Source organism: Tachysurus fulvidraco, chromosome 2 (assembly GCF_022655615.1).
Source record: "Tachysurus fulvidraco isolate hzauxx_2018 chromosome 2, HZAU_PFXX_2.0, whole genome shotgun sequence".
NCBI lineage: Eukaryota > Metazoa > Chordata > Actinopteri > Siluriformes > Bagridae > Tachysurus > Tachysurus fulvidraco.
The window spans coordinates 34,059,080-34,081,110 of NC_062519.1; the positions used below are offsets into that span (position 1 = coordinate 34,059,080).

The following is a 22,031-nucleotide window of genomic DNA, read 5'->3' on the forward strand; positions in this document are numbered from 1 at the left end:
TTACACTAGATTATTTACATTATTATTAACTAATAGCACTAACATGAGGCTTTTATTTTGAAATTCTTATTAGAAGAAATTGCATGGTGATGATGGGTCATGTTACCGAAGCACAATATTGTTATTTTTATTTCTTTTTCTACATATATAATTTTTATTTCTTTATTGGTTTTGTTTTCCTTTCCTTTTTGAAACTGTTAACCTTTAAAAAGAATGTTTATTAAGAGTTGTTTAAGTAAGTTGTCATGTGTAAGTATGCAGGTGGAGCGGACGTAATTTCCGGTGCGCGATCTCTTTCACGGGCTTTCAATGCGATGAGAGGTAATGTTATATCAGCACCTCGAAAAAGTGTTCAAAAGTAGTTAATTACTTACTGTTTATGGATGTTCTGCACAAAATGTGATTGTTTAGTAACTTTTCTCTATTAAGATATTATTAAACCAAGTTATGAACATTGTAAAAGTTTGTTTAATGTAAAGTATGAATTCACGTAATGGCCGCCATTACACGTGCAATAAGCTGCTGAAACTCATTATGCAATGATGCACACTTATGTTTTATCGATGTTATGAGTTATACAGTTATGAGTGTGTAAAGTTGTATCTGTTTGTTCTTAATGATCCGAGAGATTTGACTGTATATAAATGTATATGTAATGATTGACAGGCCTGTTACTGCCTGATGGTGTCTGTTATGCTTAATACAGATGAGAGAACCTTATGAGCTGAAAGTAAACCATCTGCATCATGGTGTGAAGTCTCTTTCATTCTAAACATACACAATGCAGAAGAAAATCCACTACACTTCTACATTAGCTTTATTAGACAAAAAACTGTTGTTAATTTGCCAATGAACAAGAAAAAAATCATGTCTGGCTTTTTGACAAAAGTAGTTGACAACTTATGGCATGTCCTATGGTGTGTCCAAAAAATCCTATTTGGCATAACCAACCATGTTTGGTTTAAACATGGCATGTGTCAGGAATTGGTCTGGACGTTTTGCTGCTTGGACACTAGGGGGACATTGTTTCAGTTTGTTTCTGTGCCATGTGTCTTTGTTATGGTTTTTTGTACCACATGTGTAAGCCCCGCCCTTTCCTTAACGTCCCGCCTCTGTACACCTGTTCCTTGTGTTTCAATGATTGTCACCCCTATTTATACCGGTTGTCTTGCGTATTGTTTGTGTTGAGTCCTTGTCTCTTGTATTTGTATTCCTGTGTTCTATGTTTCCAGTTTCCTAGTGTATCCCTGCATTTGGGTCTTTTTATCTGTTAAGTCACCTCCGTTTCCTGACAGTTTGAGGGTTATCTCTTACCTGGGCATAGTGGCCGCTGCAGATGGCAGCCCTCCAGTCGGGCACGTCGATGCAATCAGGGTGACGCAGCAGCCAGTTGTCCTCTTTGACCAAGAAGGCACCTGGATACTCGCTTACTGAGCCATCCACATCATGGAAAATGGTGGTCTTATCCCCATCCATATTCATTTTGTTGAACCAGGGACCCGGTTCTCCGAAGAACACACGAGATGTGATCTGAAAGCACAATCAGACATAAGTGTCAGATGAGTGTTTGTTGATTAGCATTGCAAAAAAAAAACATCTTTACCACCAAAACAGAGAAAATGAAAATGGAAAATCTGGAAATCACTGAGAAACAGATAGCATGAATGGAATTGATGGAGAGGTGGATGGTAAAAAAAAAAAAAAAAAAAAGGTTAGGAAGATGTGGATGAAGTGAATGGTATTGGATATAAGTAATGAATGGAGGAAATGCTAAAGGAAAAAATATCTTGAAGTAATAAGTAGTAAAGAAGTGGTGCCTGGCAAGAGTTGGAAGAGGAGGTGAAGACAAGTGAATAGAAGTGATAAAGAGAAAGTGGATGGAAGAAGTCATAGAGAAAAACGTTAATAGAAGTGATGGAAGTGGATCACAGGGATGAAAGAACTGGGCAATGGAGGATGAGTTAAGTGGAATAACTGGATGTTAATGAAAGTGTTGAATCGGAATAGAGTGAGGTCTTAGATTTTGGAGTCATGTATCTTTTCCCTTTATCGGCAGCTCTTTCTCAGTCTACAAACCTTAGTTCCTTATAGCTCAAGGCCAATGGCTCCAGGTATTATCTTTTAGCAGAGTGTAATAGCTTTGAGATGTTATGAGAAACTGGGTGTTGTCAGAAAGAGACATGACTCTTGAATGTAGAATCTCACCGGAACATCTTCAAAAGTGATGCCAGAGACGTTGTTGTTGGGACAACTCTGCCATGAGTTGTTCAGGCGAAAGCCAAATGCACTCGTATGCCGTCCATTTAGAGCAGAGTACTTCCGGAAGGTGCAGTTCTGGACGTTGATGGGGCCATCGTAAATCTGCATGCCACGCATGGGGAAATCCCTGCAATGACACATAATAGAGACAATTCAACATACTGTATTTGCACTTGATGTTACATGCCTATTAGAGATCTTGCCTCGTTCAAGTAACAAAAAATAGGCATTAAACCATAACAATGTCTGTAAGGAACTTTTACTTACTTTCCAGGACTGTCTCTCTTGTAACTACTAAGCTTATTTGTTGGTTTTTTTTTTATTATTTTGCAAAACTGTTTCTTTAAAACCTAGACGGTTTATATTATTTGATGCTAATTTCAGAAAAGAGGCCATTGTGATCCTTTCAGCATCCAAAAAGTGTGCCTTTTAAGTTCCAGTCCATTGAAACTGCAGCACTATCTCTAGAGCCGTTGAGATACTCTGATGAAAAATGTCAATACCAGCAGGGGAGAAAAGAATTCTAGGAACCGTAAGTGCTTACACTCCTCTCGGGAGAGTCCTGTTGCTGTGGTCCAAACCACTCGGTCCCCAGATGCGGCCATCAAGGAACGGCATGCCTCGGTTCTCGCTCTCTCCCACAAACAGTGAGTTCTTTACCTCTTGCCTGGAGCCGTCGTCATCTGGGAAGGTACCTCCACTACACACACATGCAAACAAGCAGTGTAAGAGAAACACGCAGATAAATGCAGCCCCCACTGTGCATGCTCATCATGTCCCCGAGCCACTAGCTTCACACCTCTGAATTACTTTCACAACCGCTCAAAGCCCCCGATTTCCCCAATGCATCATACGAAGCCTCCCATATATGGCATTTTCCAATTACAGCCCCAGCACAGTGGCCTGGGCTGCATTTGGCAAACATAAAGGCATCCATTTTATTATGATTGCAAAATGTGTGAGGGGCAAGAAAAAAAAAAAAAAGAACGATTAGCAGCCCTACCTGGCGAGAGTAAGGCCGATCCCATTATCGGCAAACCTGCAGACAATAAAGACACGTAGCCTCAGTGGTGGACAGACAGCCTTTTTTTTATTATTATTTAAATTATAGCATGCACCTAATGCTCGCTGATTGATCTAACTGGCTGATAACAATAACAATCATAATGACAATCAATGGTGTGGTTTATGTTTATCACTGATCTTTATCATTCATATATATCCACATGGTGTGTGTGTGTGTGTATATATATATATATATATATATGATTGCTGGCTTGTAAGGCACTTTGACAGTTTGTGCTGCATGAAATGATGAAATATAAATAAGGATTATGATTATAATTACTCTCTCACTCTTTCCAAGGTTAATTGAGGTGAAAGCCATGGGTTTTAACAGGAATATGTTGCAGTAATACAGTTAACATGGAAGCACACAGCTTTGAATTTTGATGCTGCCTGAGCTTTGGAAAGGCCCTATATAAATTAAACATATTATTATTACTATTATTAATTACTAACAGATTGATACATCGATTGTTTTTGATCTTTCTGATTGTTTTCTGGTGCCTTGTGAACATTAATGAAAATCACTGGTGTTTCATTGTTTTCATGTACATGTGTACTTACTGGCAGTCATCGAGCCAGATGTCTCCTCCTCTTAGCCAGGCCCCATTGTCCTGGTTCTTATAAGCCACAAAGTGGTGGATGAGAGCAGGCACTCTGGGTTTAAAGGGGTCGGCGTCTTGATGAGGGCTATACCTGTTCAACAGCACAGACAAACATTCATTCATTCATTCATGCATTCATTCATTTTCTACCGCTTATCCGAACTTCTCGGGTCACGGGGAGCCTGTGCCTATCTCAGGCGTCATCGGACATCGAGGCAGGATACACCCTGGACGGAGTGCCAACCCATCGCAGGGCACACACACACACACACACACTCTCATTCACTCACACACTCACGCACTACGGACAATTTTCCAGAGATGACAATCGAACCCCAACCCTGGAGGTGTGAGGCAAACGTGCTAACCACTAAGCCACCATGTCCCCCACAGACAAACATCATCCAGCTAAATGTGAAGTAGGACGTGATCAATCATTCCTTAATATACAGTAAAAGCCAATGGTGGCTTAGAATAAAAGGAAAGCATCCTGTATGTTCTACACTTAATGGTTGTGAGGAGATAGGTGTTGCCACCTTACAGTCCCATAATCCCCAGTCCAATCCTGAGCTCGGCATATTTTCTGTATTGCACGTTTTCCTCATGTCTACAATATGTGTGTTGCCTACCACCTTCAAAAACATGTCGGCATTGTTGACGTGGTACTCTAAATTGCCCCTTGTTGTGAATGAATGTGTATGCATGGTGTCCTGACATGGCCTTGTTTCAATTACAGTGTGAAGTCTTCCTGCATTACAACTAGTGTTCCAGAGAGAGGCTGGAGATAAGACGATTTTTTTTTGGAGAATCTGTACTTTACATGAGTTTTGATATTTCTGTCAACTTTCACCTTTTACTCCACTACATTTCCTAAATAAAACATATACTATACTCTGATACATTTTCCCAAAGTACATTTGTAACTTACTATAAAAGGAGAACACAGAGCACAAACAATCAGGCTTTATGAATCAGTAGTCTGGTGTTTGCAAGTTGGATAATTTGATTTCATTTAAGCTCCTTCGCATGTGCAAACATGTACTCGCACAACTGTCATGCTAGCAAGTGACTCAGTTCCATCTGATAGAATGGCAAATTACATGATGGAAGCAGATATAGCAACGGCACCTGATAGTCCGCTGACAATGATTGTGATGAAGATGAACACCCATGGCCATATTTGCGAGAAATGTTTTCTTCTGATGGAAAGAAAAAGCTTTCATTCGGGATGTACGGAAGTGCCTCTAATGCATACCCAAAGATACAGAAATATTGGAGTGTAAATTTCAATCAAAGCTCTGTCACGTGAGATCAAATGATCTTGCAGTTATGCAAACATCCACATGGTGCAAACTGAGCTATCTTAGATGTTCAACATCAGTTTAGTGCATTTGCTTTACAGTAAACAGAATTTTTTGGAAGACGGCTGTTTACAATGTAGTCATTTCTTCTTCTTCTTCTTCTTCTTCTTCTTCTTCTTCTTCTTCTTCTTCCGCTTCTTCTTCTTTTGCTTCTTCTTCTGTTTCTGGCTTTTCCCGTTAGGTGTTGCCACATCAAATCTTCTGTTTCCACCTAACTCCATCCCCTACGCTCATGTCCTCATTTAACACATCCATATATCTCTTCTTTGGCCTTCCTCTTGACCTCTTACCTGGCAGCTCCATCTCCAACATCCTTCTACCAACATAACCATCTCCCTCCTCTGTACATGTCCAAACCATCTCAATCTAGTCTCTCTGACCTTGTCCCCGAAACATCCATCCTGAGCTGTCCCACCGATGTGCCTGTTCCTAATCCTGTTTATCCTTGTCACTCCTAAAGAGAACCTCAACATCATCTGTGCTACCTCCATCTCTGCCTCATATCTTTTCCTCACTGCTACAGTCTTTAACCCAAACTGCTCTCACTACTGTCTTGTAGACCTTTCCTTTAATTCTTGCTGACACCTCTGTCACACACAACACTCCTGACACTTTTCTCCACCCACTCCAACCCGTCTGTACGTGTATTTTCACCTCTTTTCCACACTCCCCGTCACACTGCCAAATACTTAAACTTCTGCACCTTCTTGACCTCAGCCCCCTGTAACCTCACCGTTCTACTTCCCTTCCTCACGTTCCTACACATGTTCTGTCTTATACAACTGAAGGTCATTTAAATTGTTTAATTGTGAATAACATCTTTAGAAGAACAGTTTTGCATGGAGTCATCTCCACATTCAAATTTAGCAGGTCATTTTTCAAATGCATTACACTTCTTCTTCTTCTTAGTAGTAGTAGTATATTAAAACTGAACACAATATATATAATTATATATTATTTATATATAATATATACACAATTATTTGCATTCTTTCAATACATTAAAGATTAAAAAAATACTTTTCATACTTAACAAACTTAATAAATAGTGTCTTTAACTTCTACCAAAGTCATTTGCTGGTAGGAGATCTATACATTTACTTAAGTTTTGCTTTCGGATCATTTACCCATTGCTGATGAATTTTTATGGATTAATAGAATGAATGAATGAATGAATAAACACTGAGGCACTTGTCCAGTTATTCACTACCTCATTATCTGAAATTTACAAGGTGTGTAGATGACCCAAGCCTCAATTTTACAGCACACAAAAGGCTTAAAAGCACGTTATTTTTGAACGACGCTAAATCTCACATAAAAGGAAACACACACAGACAACATTATGCCATTTGGTGTAAGCACACTAAAGTAATTTTCAGTTGAACTGTGGCTTTCTATCTATCTAAATCTAAAAGCACTGTGTGTATTTGTGTGTGACTCACCTGGCCCCGATGACAGACAGATAGGGTTTCTTGTCCTTCTGATTAGCTTTTGTGGTTTTTACACCATGGTCAATGATCAGCCCTGCCTGCAGAAAGATGCATGAAAACATGCATGTTATAAAAAGGGCCTTATTGAAGTTTTTTTTTTCTTCTGTCGATGTTCTCTGGGCTATTACTAATCCTCAAGGTTGGCCGATTATTCAGAATGACTCTAAAGCTAGCCTTACCTTCAAATTTAATGAGTGAAAAAGGCAGAACTACATTTCTGATTAAAAGGAAAGAAATCCACTGAGCAGCGGCTCTTCATTGTGAAGTCGTGTTGCCTAGGATGACTACATCATGGCCAAAAGCAGCCTTTACAGACGCCAACACGTGGCTTGAGATGAATTGGAATTCAATTCTATTTTATTTATTCATTGGGCAGATATTTTCAGCCAAAATGCCTAAGAAGCAGAGTCCAATCCAAGCCTCAAGCTGAGTGGTGGAGGGTCAGTGGTCCTCTCCTGGGAAATGAATTGGTCACAGAACCTTAACCACAGAGCTACTGCTGCCCCCAATTACTGTACAAACACATCTAAGATCTAGTAAATGCCTGTTGAGGGGACCATGTGTTGTAACATGGTCTGTAATTGATATTAAAAATCATGTGCAAGCTTTACAACATATTTTAAGTTACAAATTGCGGTTAATTATTTTTATGCCTAATTGTAATGAAATATTAGCAAGAAGCTATTTTTTTTTCATATAAAGCCTTATTTTTGTATCGCCTTAATCTTTCCCTTGGAATTTCTGCCAGATAAGCACAGTTTCATGTTTTCCTTGTTAAATTTTAAAATGTTTTTCTGCAAGACTATACACAACAGTATTTATTACCGTTCCAAAACCTTTCCAGACTTTCCAGAAATAGGACTATTGATTTTTGATGGGGATGTTAAAATATATGACCTGATATAACTGCACCTTGCTAAGATGTTTGACAAGTTTCAAGATAGAGAGATATTAATTCTTTCTTATCCTTTCTGATACTTCAACCAAAGATCCAATGTAGAAAATGATTTCAAACATCTACTGATTCAAAAGGATATTATTCAAAGCTGCAGTGTGATTCAGATTCAGTTTCAGTAATCTAAAAAAAACTGTACAAATTGTTGGGATATTCTTGTGTCCCTCAGTTAATAACATATTTCTGATGTTTTACATAATGCTAATTATTCAACATTGTTCCAGTTACATCTATGCTGTGAGCCAATCGATGGGACTTTATTGTCTTAAAATTATACGCATATTCACAACAACGTAAGCGTGACAACATTTTACCAAAGAATAAACTTTGATAAAAGCTAAACGAATATCATTTTCAAATATGGGCTTTAGAGTTTTAAGGTTTTATCTCAGGAAAGATTGAATGCCAGACAGAACCTTATAATGCTAAGGTCAGGAAATGACATTTGTGTTTATTACAGCAATTCTATATCCAGCAGTGGCATAGCCAGGAATTAATTTCAGCACAGGGATAAGGAAATGTACCACATGATCTAAAGTCTCCACACGATCTGTTCGATTATACTGATAAGTGCAATGATTTAGCAACCAATCTTGATGTATTATTAATGTTACCCTACAACAACTTGATAACAGTTCCACAGATGAAACATGAATAAAATAATGTGCTAGTAAAAAGGAGGAACAACAACACTTATCATATAAATCCTAAACTACTCTTTTATTTTTAAACCTGTAGAACTTCATCTGCCTATCACATTGATATCCTTGAGTTCTGAGCGCAGCAAGCTAGCATTCAAATAGACACTGTAAAAGCATGTTTTTCCCAAAATATGATCAAATTAGTAAAATTCTTCTGCTCATTTGATCATATTCATATCATAAGTATGATTACGTTATTTTGTGCAGTATGTGCTATAATGTTTGTAAAATGTCTGCGTGTGTATAAAACAAGCTGTATTCTTTGTGGTTATAACCTCTGACTTCTGGTGATGTGATTAAAGTATCATGTTTTTTTGGCCTGCCTCATGGATTTTACTTGTAAGCACCGTATAATAATTTCTACATTTAACTTTAATATTTCCACATTCTGGATCAATCCCTCGAGGATTTTTTGGGGGGAAAAAATTATTGCTGCAGAATTTGTGGAAATTAAAGCACAGGAATCGTTTTTTAAACTACCAGTGAAGTCGTGTGAAATTACTTTCTATAATAGCTGTACTCATGCTTGATGCACGTGAAGTGAAGAAGGCTTTGGCTCAATGCATGTTGTGATAATGTCAGATAACATGTCAGCCAAAATTCTGTGGTAATTTTAAAAAATTGCACGCTCCTTTGAATATGAATATTTCTTTTTGCTTAATTTTGTGTTTATTACTGCAATCGTAAAGTCCTGGAGGGATTGCTAATACCTAGTTTAATCCATAGCTAGATCCATTTCCATCGACGCCCCAACTATTGCTTACACACTACAGAATGTGTTCTGCATATCATGCATCTGGAATCAGAAATGGACATGTTTTTCCTCCACAAAATGTATATATTGTGTATATGAGATAAGGAAATCTGGAGAATTTGCAAGCATTTTCATTTACACACTGCAACCTTGTGAGAATGATGACTTGTGGAGAGTCTCTCTCTCTCTCTCTCTCTCTCTCTCTCTCTCTCTCTCTCTCTCTCTCTCTCTCTCTCACACACACACACACACACACACACACACACACACACACACACACACTCACCCTATAGTTTGAGTGGGCTCGGTTGTTGATGAATTGTCCCAGAGGAGTGTGTTCTGTTTTGCCTGGTAAATACATGCCCTCTGATGGGCCGGTGGGGACGTGGTGGAAAATGAACCAGAAGCCTGTCTCCTGCAGAAACACCACACACACACAAAGCATCTGCATTAAAGGTTTTACAAAAGGCAGTGATGGGGGCCACACACATGTGTACATGGTTCTCCAATTTTCTGTCTCATACACATTGTCCATTACTGTTATGTTCTGTTGCTCTTACACACTTAGAAACAATATGAAACATAAATGATTTTTCTGAGCTGTGCCAGATGGAGCTGTACTAGCTGTTCAAGCTCACACTGATCCTGATGGTCATTAATCATACTTATCAGCGGTGTAACATCACTCACCTCAGAACCTGCAGCTGCACAGTCTATCAGGTTGTTGTTGGGGTTAGCAATCCAAAACGTGGAGGTTGCACTGAAAGACAGAGACCGAGGGAGATGTTGAGGATGCTGGGCATGAATTTGAAAATAAGCACCAACATTATAGTTCTAATTTCTATTTCCATTCTTGTGTGTGTGTGCGTGTGTGCGTGCGTGTTTTCTGCCTTTATAGAGATATATTTATTTATTTTTTATTATGATCCAAAAAATGCATGTAGTATCTATTATTATTTCTGACTTTATCCAAACAGGTGTGTGATATTTTTGCCTTGATCAGGTGCACATTTCTAAGCTGTTTGACACTTAGTGAAGGTCTTCTTTATTACCATCACAAAACTCATGCAGAAGCTTATTACTGAAGACTTCTAGCCATAGTCGAGACTGGTATCAGCCTGACCTAAAATGTGTTCTGGGTTAACTTCCTAAAATCGGTCAAAGAACTGGTGGAAGATGTTTGCTGCAGTTTACAAAGTCAGGTCACAGAAGATATTTTAATAAGGAAAGGAAGGAACGTGGGCATAGAAGTCTTTATTATCATCGCACATACATTACAGCACAGTGGAATTCTTTTCATCACATATCCCAACTGAGGAAATTGGGGTCGGAGTGCAGGGGAAGCTATGATACAGCATGCCTGGAGCAGGGGGGGTTGAGGGCCTTGCTCAAGGGCCCAACAGTAGCAGCTTGGATGTGCTGTGGCTTGAACCCAAGATCCTCCGATCAACAACCCAATCAACAACCCTTAACTACTTGAGCCACCACTGCCAATAATATTGGACTATGGCCAATAATCGATTTTTAAAAATGACAAAAGTCAACCATAAAACATTTCTTAACCCCTGGTTTTTTAAAAAAAAAAAATCTCTCCTGATAAAAAAACGTCTATGTAATCATTAAAATCCCTTTTTTTTTTTTTAGTCCAAACATTCAAAGCAGAATAAATGTTTCTTTGTTGATGTTGCTGTCAAACCTAACAAACAAGATGTTTATTATGAAAATATGAATAAGTGTTTTCCAAAAATCTCCATACAAAGAGGAACTGATCACTTTTCCGCAAAATGTAACAGTATTTACAAAACATTAGTATGCATACAGGGGAGAAATTGAAGGCTAAAACAGCACTGAGGGCCAGATCTGCTAAAGTGATGCAATTATTATTTGTTTGTGCTATGCACCAAAGACATCTGGTAATGAAATGATAGACATGTAATGGCCTAGATGTGTCAAGTAACATAAAATATATAACCTGCTGTTCCAACCCACCAAACGTTTAGGCGAGCAGGAATATTGGTACAGATAAGTCCTGAATTAAATGAAAGCGAATAACACAATAGCACGTTTGCCTCACACCTCCAGGGTCGGGGTTCGATTCCCGCCTCTGCCTTGTGTGTGCGGAGTTTGCATGTTCTGACCGTGCCTCGGGGGTTTCCTCCGGGTACTCCGGTTTCCTCCCCGGTCCAAAGACATGCATGGTAGGTTGATTGGTATCTCTGGAAAATTGTCCGTAGTGTGTGTGTGTGAGTGAATGAGAGAGTGTGTGTGCCCTGCGATGGGTTGGCACTCCATCCAGGGTGTATCCTGCCTTGATGCCCGATGACGCCTGAGATAGGCACAGGCTCCCCGTGACCCGAGAAGTTCGGATAAGCGGTAGAAAATGAATGTATGAATGAATGAATGAATGAATGAATGAATGAATGAATGAACGAATAACACAAGTTGTCTACTTTAACTGTGCTCACTGACATCATCTTTTAGTTTTTGTTTGTTCATGGGGTTTCTCTATTCAGTGTCATCTTTGGGATGTGCAATGCTGCTCGATTAGGTTAAGGTCTGGTGATTGACTTGGCCATTCTAAAACCTTCCAATTTTTCCCCCTGATAAAGTCCTTTGTTACATTGTCAGTGTGTTTTAGACCATTGACTTGCTGCATGGTGACGTTCATGCAGGCATGCTGAAACTCATGTTTATTATCAGCAGGAGGGTGACAGCAACACCAGGTCATCTGCATCGAGTGGGAATTTCGCTTCCCTGTCGTGCAGTGTTAATCTGGGTGATGCAGACTGTTTCAACTCCCCTGCTAGTAGCTTTGTAAGTAGGGCAATGGTACATCAGTGGATAAGACATAGACATAGGGCTTCTGATGAGACTGTAGTTTAAATCCCAGCATCACCATGCTGCCACTGATGGGCCCTTGACAATGGCCCTTAATCCTCAATTGTTCAGTCGTATCAGACTTCAATAGACAGACTTTAATTTTGTCACATACACTGTTGCGTAATACAATCTAGGAGCTGTGATTCGCCAAACCTCCATTATTGCAGTCGCACACATTTCTTATGATTTTATTTTGTAGTAACGAGTAACGAAGATGCTTAGTGGAAATGTAATGGAGTAAAAGTGTACATTTTATCCAGGAAATGCAGTGGAGTGAAAGTGAAAGTTGACATAAATTTAAATAGCGAAGTAAAGTGCAGATACGTGACATTTCTACTTAAGTACAGTAAAGAAGTATTTGTACTCCGTTACATTACAACACTGCCTCGGATCAACAAACTAGTGCTTGAACTGCCTGAGCCACCACTGCACATCAAGGTTCAATTAATCAGATTCTATAGTTCCTGATTTTCAGGAAGGAATTAGTGTTAATGAATTAAAAAAATTTGCAGATTTATAAGTTGCTCAAAAGCTCTGGATTATACAACTCCATTTGAAGATATACATCTGTAGAAACCCAATGATTTATAATCACCTCTCCAGTATCACCTAGATGAAGATGCACTCCCTTTTGAGTCTGGTTCCTCTCAAGGTTTCTTCCTTATATCATCCCAATGATATCCTTGCCATCATTGCCTCAGGCTTGCTCATCAGGGACAAATATAATTTCAATTTTAAACTTTGTTTACTCCATACTTAAATGTAAGTAGGTAGCTAGCAAATTACTGTGTATCCATGTTATTATTGTGTTGTGAAGGGTCTACCATCTAATTACCATCTCTCTTTATAATCAATGACATGGTTCAAATTACATCTGGCTCTATCATCCACTGACGAAGATAGGGTGTAGATTACCCATGCATCAGATAGGCTATGGACAGTAATTACAGACCTATTAATTAACCTACCTGGTAGGTGTAACTAGGAAAATCAAAGCATTGCATAACTGCCCATTAGCACATGTGTAGATTGGACTGAATAGTTTCTCCTGATCTAGATTAAAATAATGTAATGCTGTTAACCAAAACAATAGTTCAGAGAATAGACTGAGGGCACAAGCACACTGACACACACCAACAGACCAGACACGTGTCTTCAATTGAGGCCGGAAAAACAGACGCCTGACTGCACTGTTGCAACAATCACTTGCTGCAACATGTCTGGTATTAGGTTTTGGCTTTTGTGTGCAAGTGAGAGAACACCGTCAATCTAATTACAGTGCTGTAGCTGCACGCGCTTGCCTCCGTGCCGTGACTAGAACCAGAGCGTTGGCTCTGGAATTAAAACAGTGTTTATCTATGCACACTTTGCAGCTCACTGCATTCCAGCTACTCTCTCTCTCTCTCTCTCTCTCACACACACACACACACACACACACACACACACACACACACACACACACACACACACACACACACACACACACACACACACATATACACACACACACACACACACACACACACACACACACACACATATACACATATACACACACACACACACACACACACACACACACACACACACACACACACACACACACACACATTCTGAACATCAACTCAAAGGCGACAGTTTGGAAAAAAGTAATCCGCTGCTGCGGGGCTTGTGTGGCTCTGATCAATGTGTGCAGCCTACATGAGCTTCATCACATTACTCATCTTCAGACATGAACATAAATATGCAAAGTGCTAAACTCCAAGAGTTTCCCCCTGATATTTATCAAGTGTATATGTGGCATTTCTGCATAATCACAAGGCTGACTACCTTGTAGAGCTGGATAGCATTTTATCATCCTCTGCATAAGTACCAATGTGTTGCCTATAGCGCTCTCCTGGGACATTTGAAGAGCTCATCCAATGTATGGTTTTGAGTTAGCTATTTATCTAGGTTATGTAGGAAGAGGTTAGTTATTGAGGTGTCTTAATACTTTTTTTAAATTTTTTTTAGTGTTAACATTTTTGTTTAGTCTGATTTTAAGCCACTCCAATCAGAGTTGCTACCTTTTTCATTTTTCATTTTAAAATAGAAAAGAAAGTGTCCATGAGGCTAAATTATAAACATGGATACTTATAGAGAGTTTTTGTACTAGATTGGGATTTTAGATCAGAAACTGGTTTAAATGCATCAAAATGAAGACATCAGCTTCAGATCCTAAAACTGAACACACTACTAATTTAACATTTGAACTTCATTTTGTCTAGACTTTGCTTGTTGGCACACATCTTGAATTAAACATTAATCTGCATTAGATGAGCGGGTTGAGAGAGAATATTAAGTGACGAAGAGACCGGCAGAGTTCAGTGGCGCCTTTCATTCTGCGCTGATCTACTGATTTTAATTAGTGGAGATTAACTGAGGTCCCAAAACATGTAGGCCTAAGTATATTTTGAGATAAAAAAAATCATTATTGGAGGGATGCTGGCGTGAAGGAGAGCTTGTTAGTATGATCGCAGAGTCCTACTGCTTTTAGTTGGAGAGGAAACTAGTGGCAATTAGGAAGAGGACTGTAGCGGTTTGATGAGGGTAATGAGTTATGTCGCGGCATATGATGGGTTGAGAATTTGAACTTGATTTCAAAACCTGACTGACAATTTTTAATTAGTTTACAGCCTAATCTCTGTTCCTCTGTATGTAAAGCTTGAAAAAATGTGGATGGTGCTGGAACATTCTCAGTGAGTGCAGTCTTAAACCACAGATTCATCATTTTGTTCAATAATCTCCTTCTATTAAATCTTATTTTTGTTTTAAACTAGAAGAGCAAGCATGTTGTTTTTGATTTGTTGTCTTCCGTCTTCATGTAGTTCCCATGACAACAAACACTATACAATCATGTTTCGGTTTTCTGTTCTAATCATTTCTGTTTTCGTGTCCTGTCATTGGTTGTTGCCCAAATGGATTCATCTCGGCTATTGAAAAGCTTCTCTGGAGTAAGTCATCACTTGATTACTAGACACATGGTATCATTTTGTATTTATTATTTGTGTTTGTTGCTTATAGAAAAAGCATGACTGGAAGTGCAGTTCCTAAAAACATGTTCGTTTGTATTACTATAATTAGAGTAGAAATTATTTTTAAAAAATGGAAGGATTTCTGGGGGCACGGTGGCTTAGTGGTTAGCACGTTCGCCTCACACCTCCAGGGTCGGGGGTTCGATTCCCGCCTCCGCCTTGTGTATGGAGTTTGCATGTTATCCCTCCGTCCAGGGCGTATCCTGCCTTGATGCCCGATGACGCCTGAGATAGGCACAGGCTCCCTGTGACCCGAGGTAGTTCGGATAAGCGGTAGAAAATGAATGGATGGAAGGATTTCTTGACTGGATCGAGTCATTTGAGTCGAAGTGCTGAAAATATTGGAAGTTTTTCACTGTCCATTAATGAATTAAATAAATGTGTGCAAATATATCCATAATACTGGACTATTATTTGTCACAAATTCAGCACTTCCATTTGTGTAAACTGCAAAAACATATGATTGAAAATGGTAGTTTTGTAAACGCCACTCGATCTGTACTTAAATGCCAAGGTATAGTTACGTGTTGTAATGGCTCTATGAGTACTATTTCAATATTTGTAGCTCTCTTACCTGCAGTCCTGCCGTGGTTTGGCCACGTAGCCTGGGAATGTGCCTTCTGTGATGTCTCGACACATCTTGCTGTCTCGGTCAGAGGGAAGTAAAGTGCTGGCCTTGATCAACATGCCGAGACAGTGGTCGAACGTGTTCCTCTCCTCTGGGCCATCCTCAGTAAAGAAACAGTGTCCCAGCGCGTCATAGCCCACCACATCTTTTATCTGTAGCAGAGAAAGGAAGATGCCACTGTTAATAATACACTCTGTGGTTCAATGTTAATGCTATCCTCTGAAGATATTTTAACCCTGATGATGCTCCAACCATCTGAAGGGAATTGACCAAAAAAGTGGAAAAGCTAAAACAGGAAAGTCTGCGTAGATGAGTGTGTGAATGTGTGTGCCTGGTGATTTGCGATAGAAATGTGTCCAGTATATATAAGTGGTTAATAATAATAATGAATAAAGGAATGCAATATCTGATCAAGCAGTGTTTAGGTTTTGTGTTAGAGAGTCTCCAAATATACAGTATAGTACATCAAAAAACAAAGTCAGAGTCTACCATCATGAACCAAATGATTATTTCATCAAGGACTAGGAATGTCATAATACAGATATCAGTGGTCCTCAAAAATTGGAGCATGCAAATAAAAAAAGCAGTTTGTTGTATTATAATTTACAGATGAATATAAAGGTGCGGGGGGGGGGGGGCACGGTGGCTTAGTGGGTAGCACATTCGCCTCACACCTCCATGGCCGGGGTTCGATTCCCGCCTCCGCCTTGTGTGTGCGGAGTTTGCATGTTCTCCCCGTGCCTCGGGGGTTTCCTCCGGGTACTCCGGTTTCCTCCCCCGGTCCAAAGACATGCATGGTAGGTTGATTGGCATCTCTGGAAAAATTGTCCATAGTGTGTGAGTGTGTGAGTGAATGAGAGAGTGTGTGTGTGCCGTGCGATGGGTTGGCACTCCATCCAGGGTGTATCCTGCCTTGATGCCCGATGACGCCTGAGATAGGCACAGGCTCCCCGTGACCCGAGTAGTTCGGATAAGCGGTAGAAAATGAGTGAGTGAGAGAATATAAAGGCTGAATTAAATCAAGCACTGGATACATCGACATGACACAACTTCCAAATTAAACTAGAGAATTTCGGCTGCATCTATGTTAATGTGCATTGTCGGTCAGTGTTTAATCCAAAATTATGCTACATCTTATATATTTCAGAGCTGCACGCTGATTAAAAAGCACTTACGGTATATGGTACATAACTAGGCATTCACTTCAAATGCAGAGTTGTTTTTCATCTTAAATTCTAAACCCATGAATATCATTTCAGGAGCTCCATCGCCAGTGCACTTAAGCTGCACCTTCTGCTGAGTTGATGAAGAATGTGCAAATTCATATCTCGTAGCTTAACACAGTGCTATTGCCTGTTGAGGGCTGTCACAGTGAGCTTTGTCTGTGAGCTCCAGGTTTCAACAGGATTGTTGAAGAAAGCTTCTATTCTGAGCTAGGAATTCGGCCATTGCTGTCTGATGCACACTATGAAGAAGGTGAATGATGAAATAACAAAAAGCCAATGTTGTTTTCGAAAGTGACGCACCTGGATAACAAGCTGTGAGTGAATGTGTGTGGTAAAGAGTGTGTGGTGAAGCTTGTTAGAAAGGCAGCTGGGAGGCAACAGATGGCAGTGTGATTGTGTGGTAAATGGAGGAAATGTCAGGCCACACAGCGATGCTTTTCCAGCAAGCACTAGTGTTTAGAGTGTGGAGTCATATGCAAAACTAATTGAACTCTGGTAACCTTTCTGGATAGGATGGAGACTAACAACAAAAAAGATCTAAGACCCCTCTGCCTGTTGTTATATCTGCTTATGTATAATGAATTGAAAGAAAAAGATGTCCTGTTGATATGGCTGTGTCACCGTCTGAAAGAATACAGTGGCCACATAACCTTTACAGGTTCTGAGTGACACAAAGGCTATGAACACTAGAAACTCCACAATATACTCTTTTATCTATGCTAATTGCCTGATCATAGAGATATAAAAGTTCATTAATTTTTGACAGGTTGAACTCAAGGTCTCACCACTGGTCTTGTTAACAGAGAAAGAGCCAGAGAGTTTCATTTTACTCACCAGCAGGCCGTTGGTCCCATGTATGGTGATGCAGCGGGAGAAACTGTGATGGATGGACAGGTCCTTCACATAGGTAGGCGGATCATAGCCTCCTCTCTCATCCACATCTCCGTTCATGTGGAAGTGGACAGGGTAATGACCCAAAGACTGCTGTCCCATGTGCATTAACTCAACACCTTGAATGTGCACTGCTTTAAAACCATGCTCTACCTGAAATGAGAGAAAACATAAACTGTAAAAAAGAAATATTCCACCAACCCTCCGCATATGCTGCATACCACAACAATCTTCATCTATGTCAACTATGTATGTTTTTGCACAATTTTAAAGATTTAGGTCATACTGTGACCCAAATCACATCAGCAAGTCTATAGAATGTGGTAGATGCTGTATGCATCCAATGGCTAAGCACCCAGAAATGTTGCATTGTGTATATAACAGAATTGGTGGAACTTGTGCACTTCAGAGCTTTGGCAGTATAGAGATGGATGAGGACAAAATGAACAGGTCTTAGGCCATTACTTGAGACAGGCCCAGTGCCTGATTTCTCCTCAAACCTAAATATGTAAGCTAACTTAGCAAAAGAGTTTTCATTGCTCTGTGACCATATTACTAGGACATGAACGTGACTGATAACATAAGCCTAAACAAGCAATAAAGTACATTATATATCATATAGTAGGTAGGGTTAAGAGCCTTGCTTAAGGACCTGGAAGTGGCAAATTGGTGGTCGTGGGATTCTAACTTACAAGCTTCCAATCAGTAGCCAACTACTGAGCTATTACTTATGTGGAAGTGGAAATAACCATTTCAAAAGTCAAATCCTTATGTATATATATATATATATATATATATATATATATATATCTATATATATATATATAGATATATATATATATATATATAAGTAAAGTATAAGTAAAAGTTATTAAAGTTGCAGTACTGCTAAAAAGAGTGCAGCATTTGTCTAAAATATTGGAGTCATTTAAAATATAGGGTGTAATTTAAAGTTTTCAAAGTAAGTCTATGATCTATGTTTCAGTTCTACTTTAATAAGTCCTGAAAGAAAATAACCTTATTATTAATATTATAGCAATATTATGTAATAGTAGTTACCCACTACACTAAATCATATATATATATATATATATATATATATATATATATATATATATATATATATATATATATATTCAGATATGTATAAGGTGAGGAATTGTTTTATTTTCCTTGATATCTTTTGAATATCAAATCAGAGGTCTCACTTTAAAATGACATCAAGATTTTACACCTAAGATTTTTATATATGATGCCAATGTTCCCAGAATTTTTTATGCCACTTGCATTTGATGGATTTATAGTGGATCAAATAAAAATGACCATATATGCTTTTCATGCACATGAAGAAAATGGCTATCCACTTTTTTTAATATCCTCTAAACATGAATATGGCTTCCTAGTGAAGCATGGATCATTCGGTTAAAAGGTAGCTACAGCTGAAGAAAGAACAATTGAGAGAAGAGCCAAAGAGAAAAAGAGAGAGACATAAAAAAACAGAGAGAGAGAGAGAGAGAGAGAGAGAGAGAGAGAGAGAGAGAGAGAGAGAGAGAGAGAGAGAGAGAGAGAGAGAGAGAGAAGGTGAGTGGTAATGAGAGGAAGAGCAAAAAAAAGTTGTGACAGAGGAGAGAGGGAGATGAGAAATGAAAAAGAAAATGAATGAGGTGAAGAAGAGTGTAAAAAAGGTGGAGAGCAAGATTAGGATGTCATGTGAGTAATAAGCAGAGAAAAAGGCCAAAGGGGCAGTGCAATAATAAAGGGAAGAGAAACAAATGAATGGGAATGGAAATGTGCCTGCACTGTGCTGTTTGCATATTAAATAAAGCAATGAATGCATGTATGAAGTTGAGATCCGGGTCCTGTGTCAACCTTTAAAAAGGAAAAAGTGACACCCAGGATCTCTTTGCTGGACTGAGAAATCACAATGCATGAAGTGACCCAATGCTTCCTGAGGGACTATGGACGAAAGGACAATGTGTGTTTCAAATCTTTTCAGCAGCCAAGGTGAGCGTCTTCCTACGTGACTCCCAAAGTGACCTACATCTCACAAGTATTTCAACTCTATATATAGACATTCCAAATTAAAAGTCTGGACACACATTCTTTACCTTAACACTATGAAATAACATACAGAGATTCATGCAGTGAAAAAAAAAGTGTTAACCAAGTTCTCTATTTTTCAAATTCAGTATTGCTGACGAAGCATCGTCTCATCTGCCTTCGTAATGGAGCTGCTTTAATTTTTCAAGTTTTGCCTGATTTGGCACTGCCATAGTGATATTCAGTACTTGTATATGAAGTCAGTTATCCAAACAAGGCTTTAGTACTGAACTGGGCTACATTTGTCTGGTGGTAAATCTTGTGTTCTTAAGTTTTATAAACATAATCGTGCTCACTAATTTAAATGAAATCATATATTAATATTTTGTATATTTCTGACAGAGCTCACTGGGTCCAAGCTTACATTATTTATAAACCTATAACCTGTTACACATGATTGAGTTTTGGATTAAATCCATTTACTTCAAATCACCACTTAAATAAGTTAGTCAGTAACCATACCAACAAGATAATACATACGAGAACTTTAATAATGATGGGCTTCTTGGACCACTGGGAGGTCATCAACCACACTTTGAGAAAAGCTTATCTATAATATAGAATATTATACACACACCACTTTGTCCATTATCTCTTTTTCCTCACCTGCTTCTATTACGGTACAGTTTTTAATGTGTCCTTGACAACTTGCCCTCACTGTTCCCCTTTGGTTGAATCCCTGCTGCCATCTTAATAACCGCTCCATCATGTTAATTAGCTAAACTGAAGTTTCTTGGATGATCAAAAGGTTTGTGAACATGACTAGAGTTTTCAGAGGGAGTAATTAACCAGAACCCCTGTGATCTGACTTCTTCGGTTTTAAAACCGTGGACATAGCTGCTTATTACAGAATGTTAACAGTAGTTTAAAATATATTCGGTATTCGATTATGTACCATAACAAACAGACTGAAATCTGAACTGCTGCATTGAAGCTAGGGTCTATGATTTGAACTACTCTACGCATGACAGCTGGTGTAACTGCATTGCTTTATTCTATTGTCTTTTCCTGAGAGGGCCGGTAAGAAATTCTAATCTAATTCTAAATTTTATCAGTCACATACGCAACCATTTACAGTACGAGATGCAATGAAATGCTTTTTACAACTGGTCATTTCATACGAATAGTATATTTTCTTTTATTTTGAATCTAAGAAAAAATTACTATCAATCAACTTAATGAATTAATTTAAATATACAGGTAAGAGAAGGAAAATATCTATATGTAGAAAATATAAAAACATGATATATGATTATAGATCTGTGGCAGTATATATGACTATCATAAATTCCGCCTGCTCTTAGTTTTCAATAGACTATCAGGTGTGTCTGCTCCACGGTTGAAATGAAAACCTGCAGCCACACCAGCTCTTCAGGATAAGATTGGACACCACTGTTCTAATGCCTACTCTGTTTGAATGATGTGAATTTAAATGGACTGCAAACTGGCTGAAAAGCCGCTTCAGCAAAACAAGTGCAAGAGAGTTTCTGTAATAAAAAATGAACTTCCTGAAAGACAGACTTTTTCCACTGGGATGCAATGGACACTTATATTGTAAGTGTCACACTTCCAAGATGTGAGCGATATGAATAAAGGCACATTAAAGAGTACTTAAACACAGGAAGAAATAAAAGATGTACAGTATACTGGGTGAGTGTGCCATGTCCTCTAAACCTGTCTGAATGGGTGTAGCTGAATTTGATCTGATATCTGAAGAGCTTTTCTTCCTACTGTTACATCCTGGTTAAAGGCAAGACACAAAACGTTATTTAGGCAAAAATACTCCTCCTGTCAATCAAAGACAAGTCTAGAGTAAGGTGTCCAGATATAAATGAGCTAACCAGTTGTATGACAAAAAAACAGTAAGTCCAAAGGGTTACAAAAATTGCATTATTTTCTCTCCATTATTTGTGCATTAATTAAAACCATTTGAATCCTTACATTATTTTAATTCAGTGAAACCTTGGCTTTCTGCTTAAGCCGACCCTTAAGGGCTGCCAACAAGAATAATTCAGCTGATAAACATTGTGCAACAACTGTTA

At 38.8% G+C, this 22,031-nt stretch overlaps 1 protein-coding gene across 2 annotated transcripts in view; it reads right to left on the reverse strand.

Moving 5' to 3' along the window:
• Nucleotides 1-22,031, reverse strand: part of LOC113652809 (cell migration-inducing and hyaluronan-binding protein) — a 125,780-nt gene that overhangs the window by 9,747 nt on the left and 94,002 nt on the right. For both annotated transcript variants that reach the window (XM_027162082.2, XM_047810303.1), the window contains exons 13-22: nt 17,833-18,042; nt 15,719-15,924; nt 9,881-9,950; nt 9,477-9,605; nt 6,733-6,818; nt 3,889-4,020; nt 3,263-3,298; nt 2,804-2,959; nt 2,206-2,386; nt 1,315-1,530 (exon numbers count right to left, since the gene is read on the reverse strand). In XM_027162082.2, the coding sequence (XP_027017883.1) occupies nt 1,315-1,530; nt 2,206-2,386; nt 2,804-2,959; nt 3,263-3,298; nt 3,889-4,020; nt 6,733-6,818; nt 9,477-9,605; nt 9,881-9,950; nt 15,719-15,924; nt 17,833-18,042 (1,422 nt within the window). The remainder of the gene's footprint in view (nt 1-1,314; nt 1,531-2,205; nt 2,387-2,803; nt 2,960-3,262; nt 3,299-3,888; nt 4,021-6,732; nt 6,819-9,476; nt 9,606-9,880; nt 9,951-15,718; nt 15,925-17,832; nt 18,043-22,031) is intronic.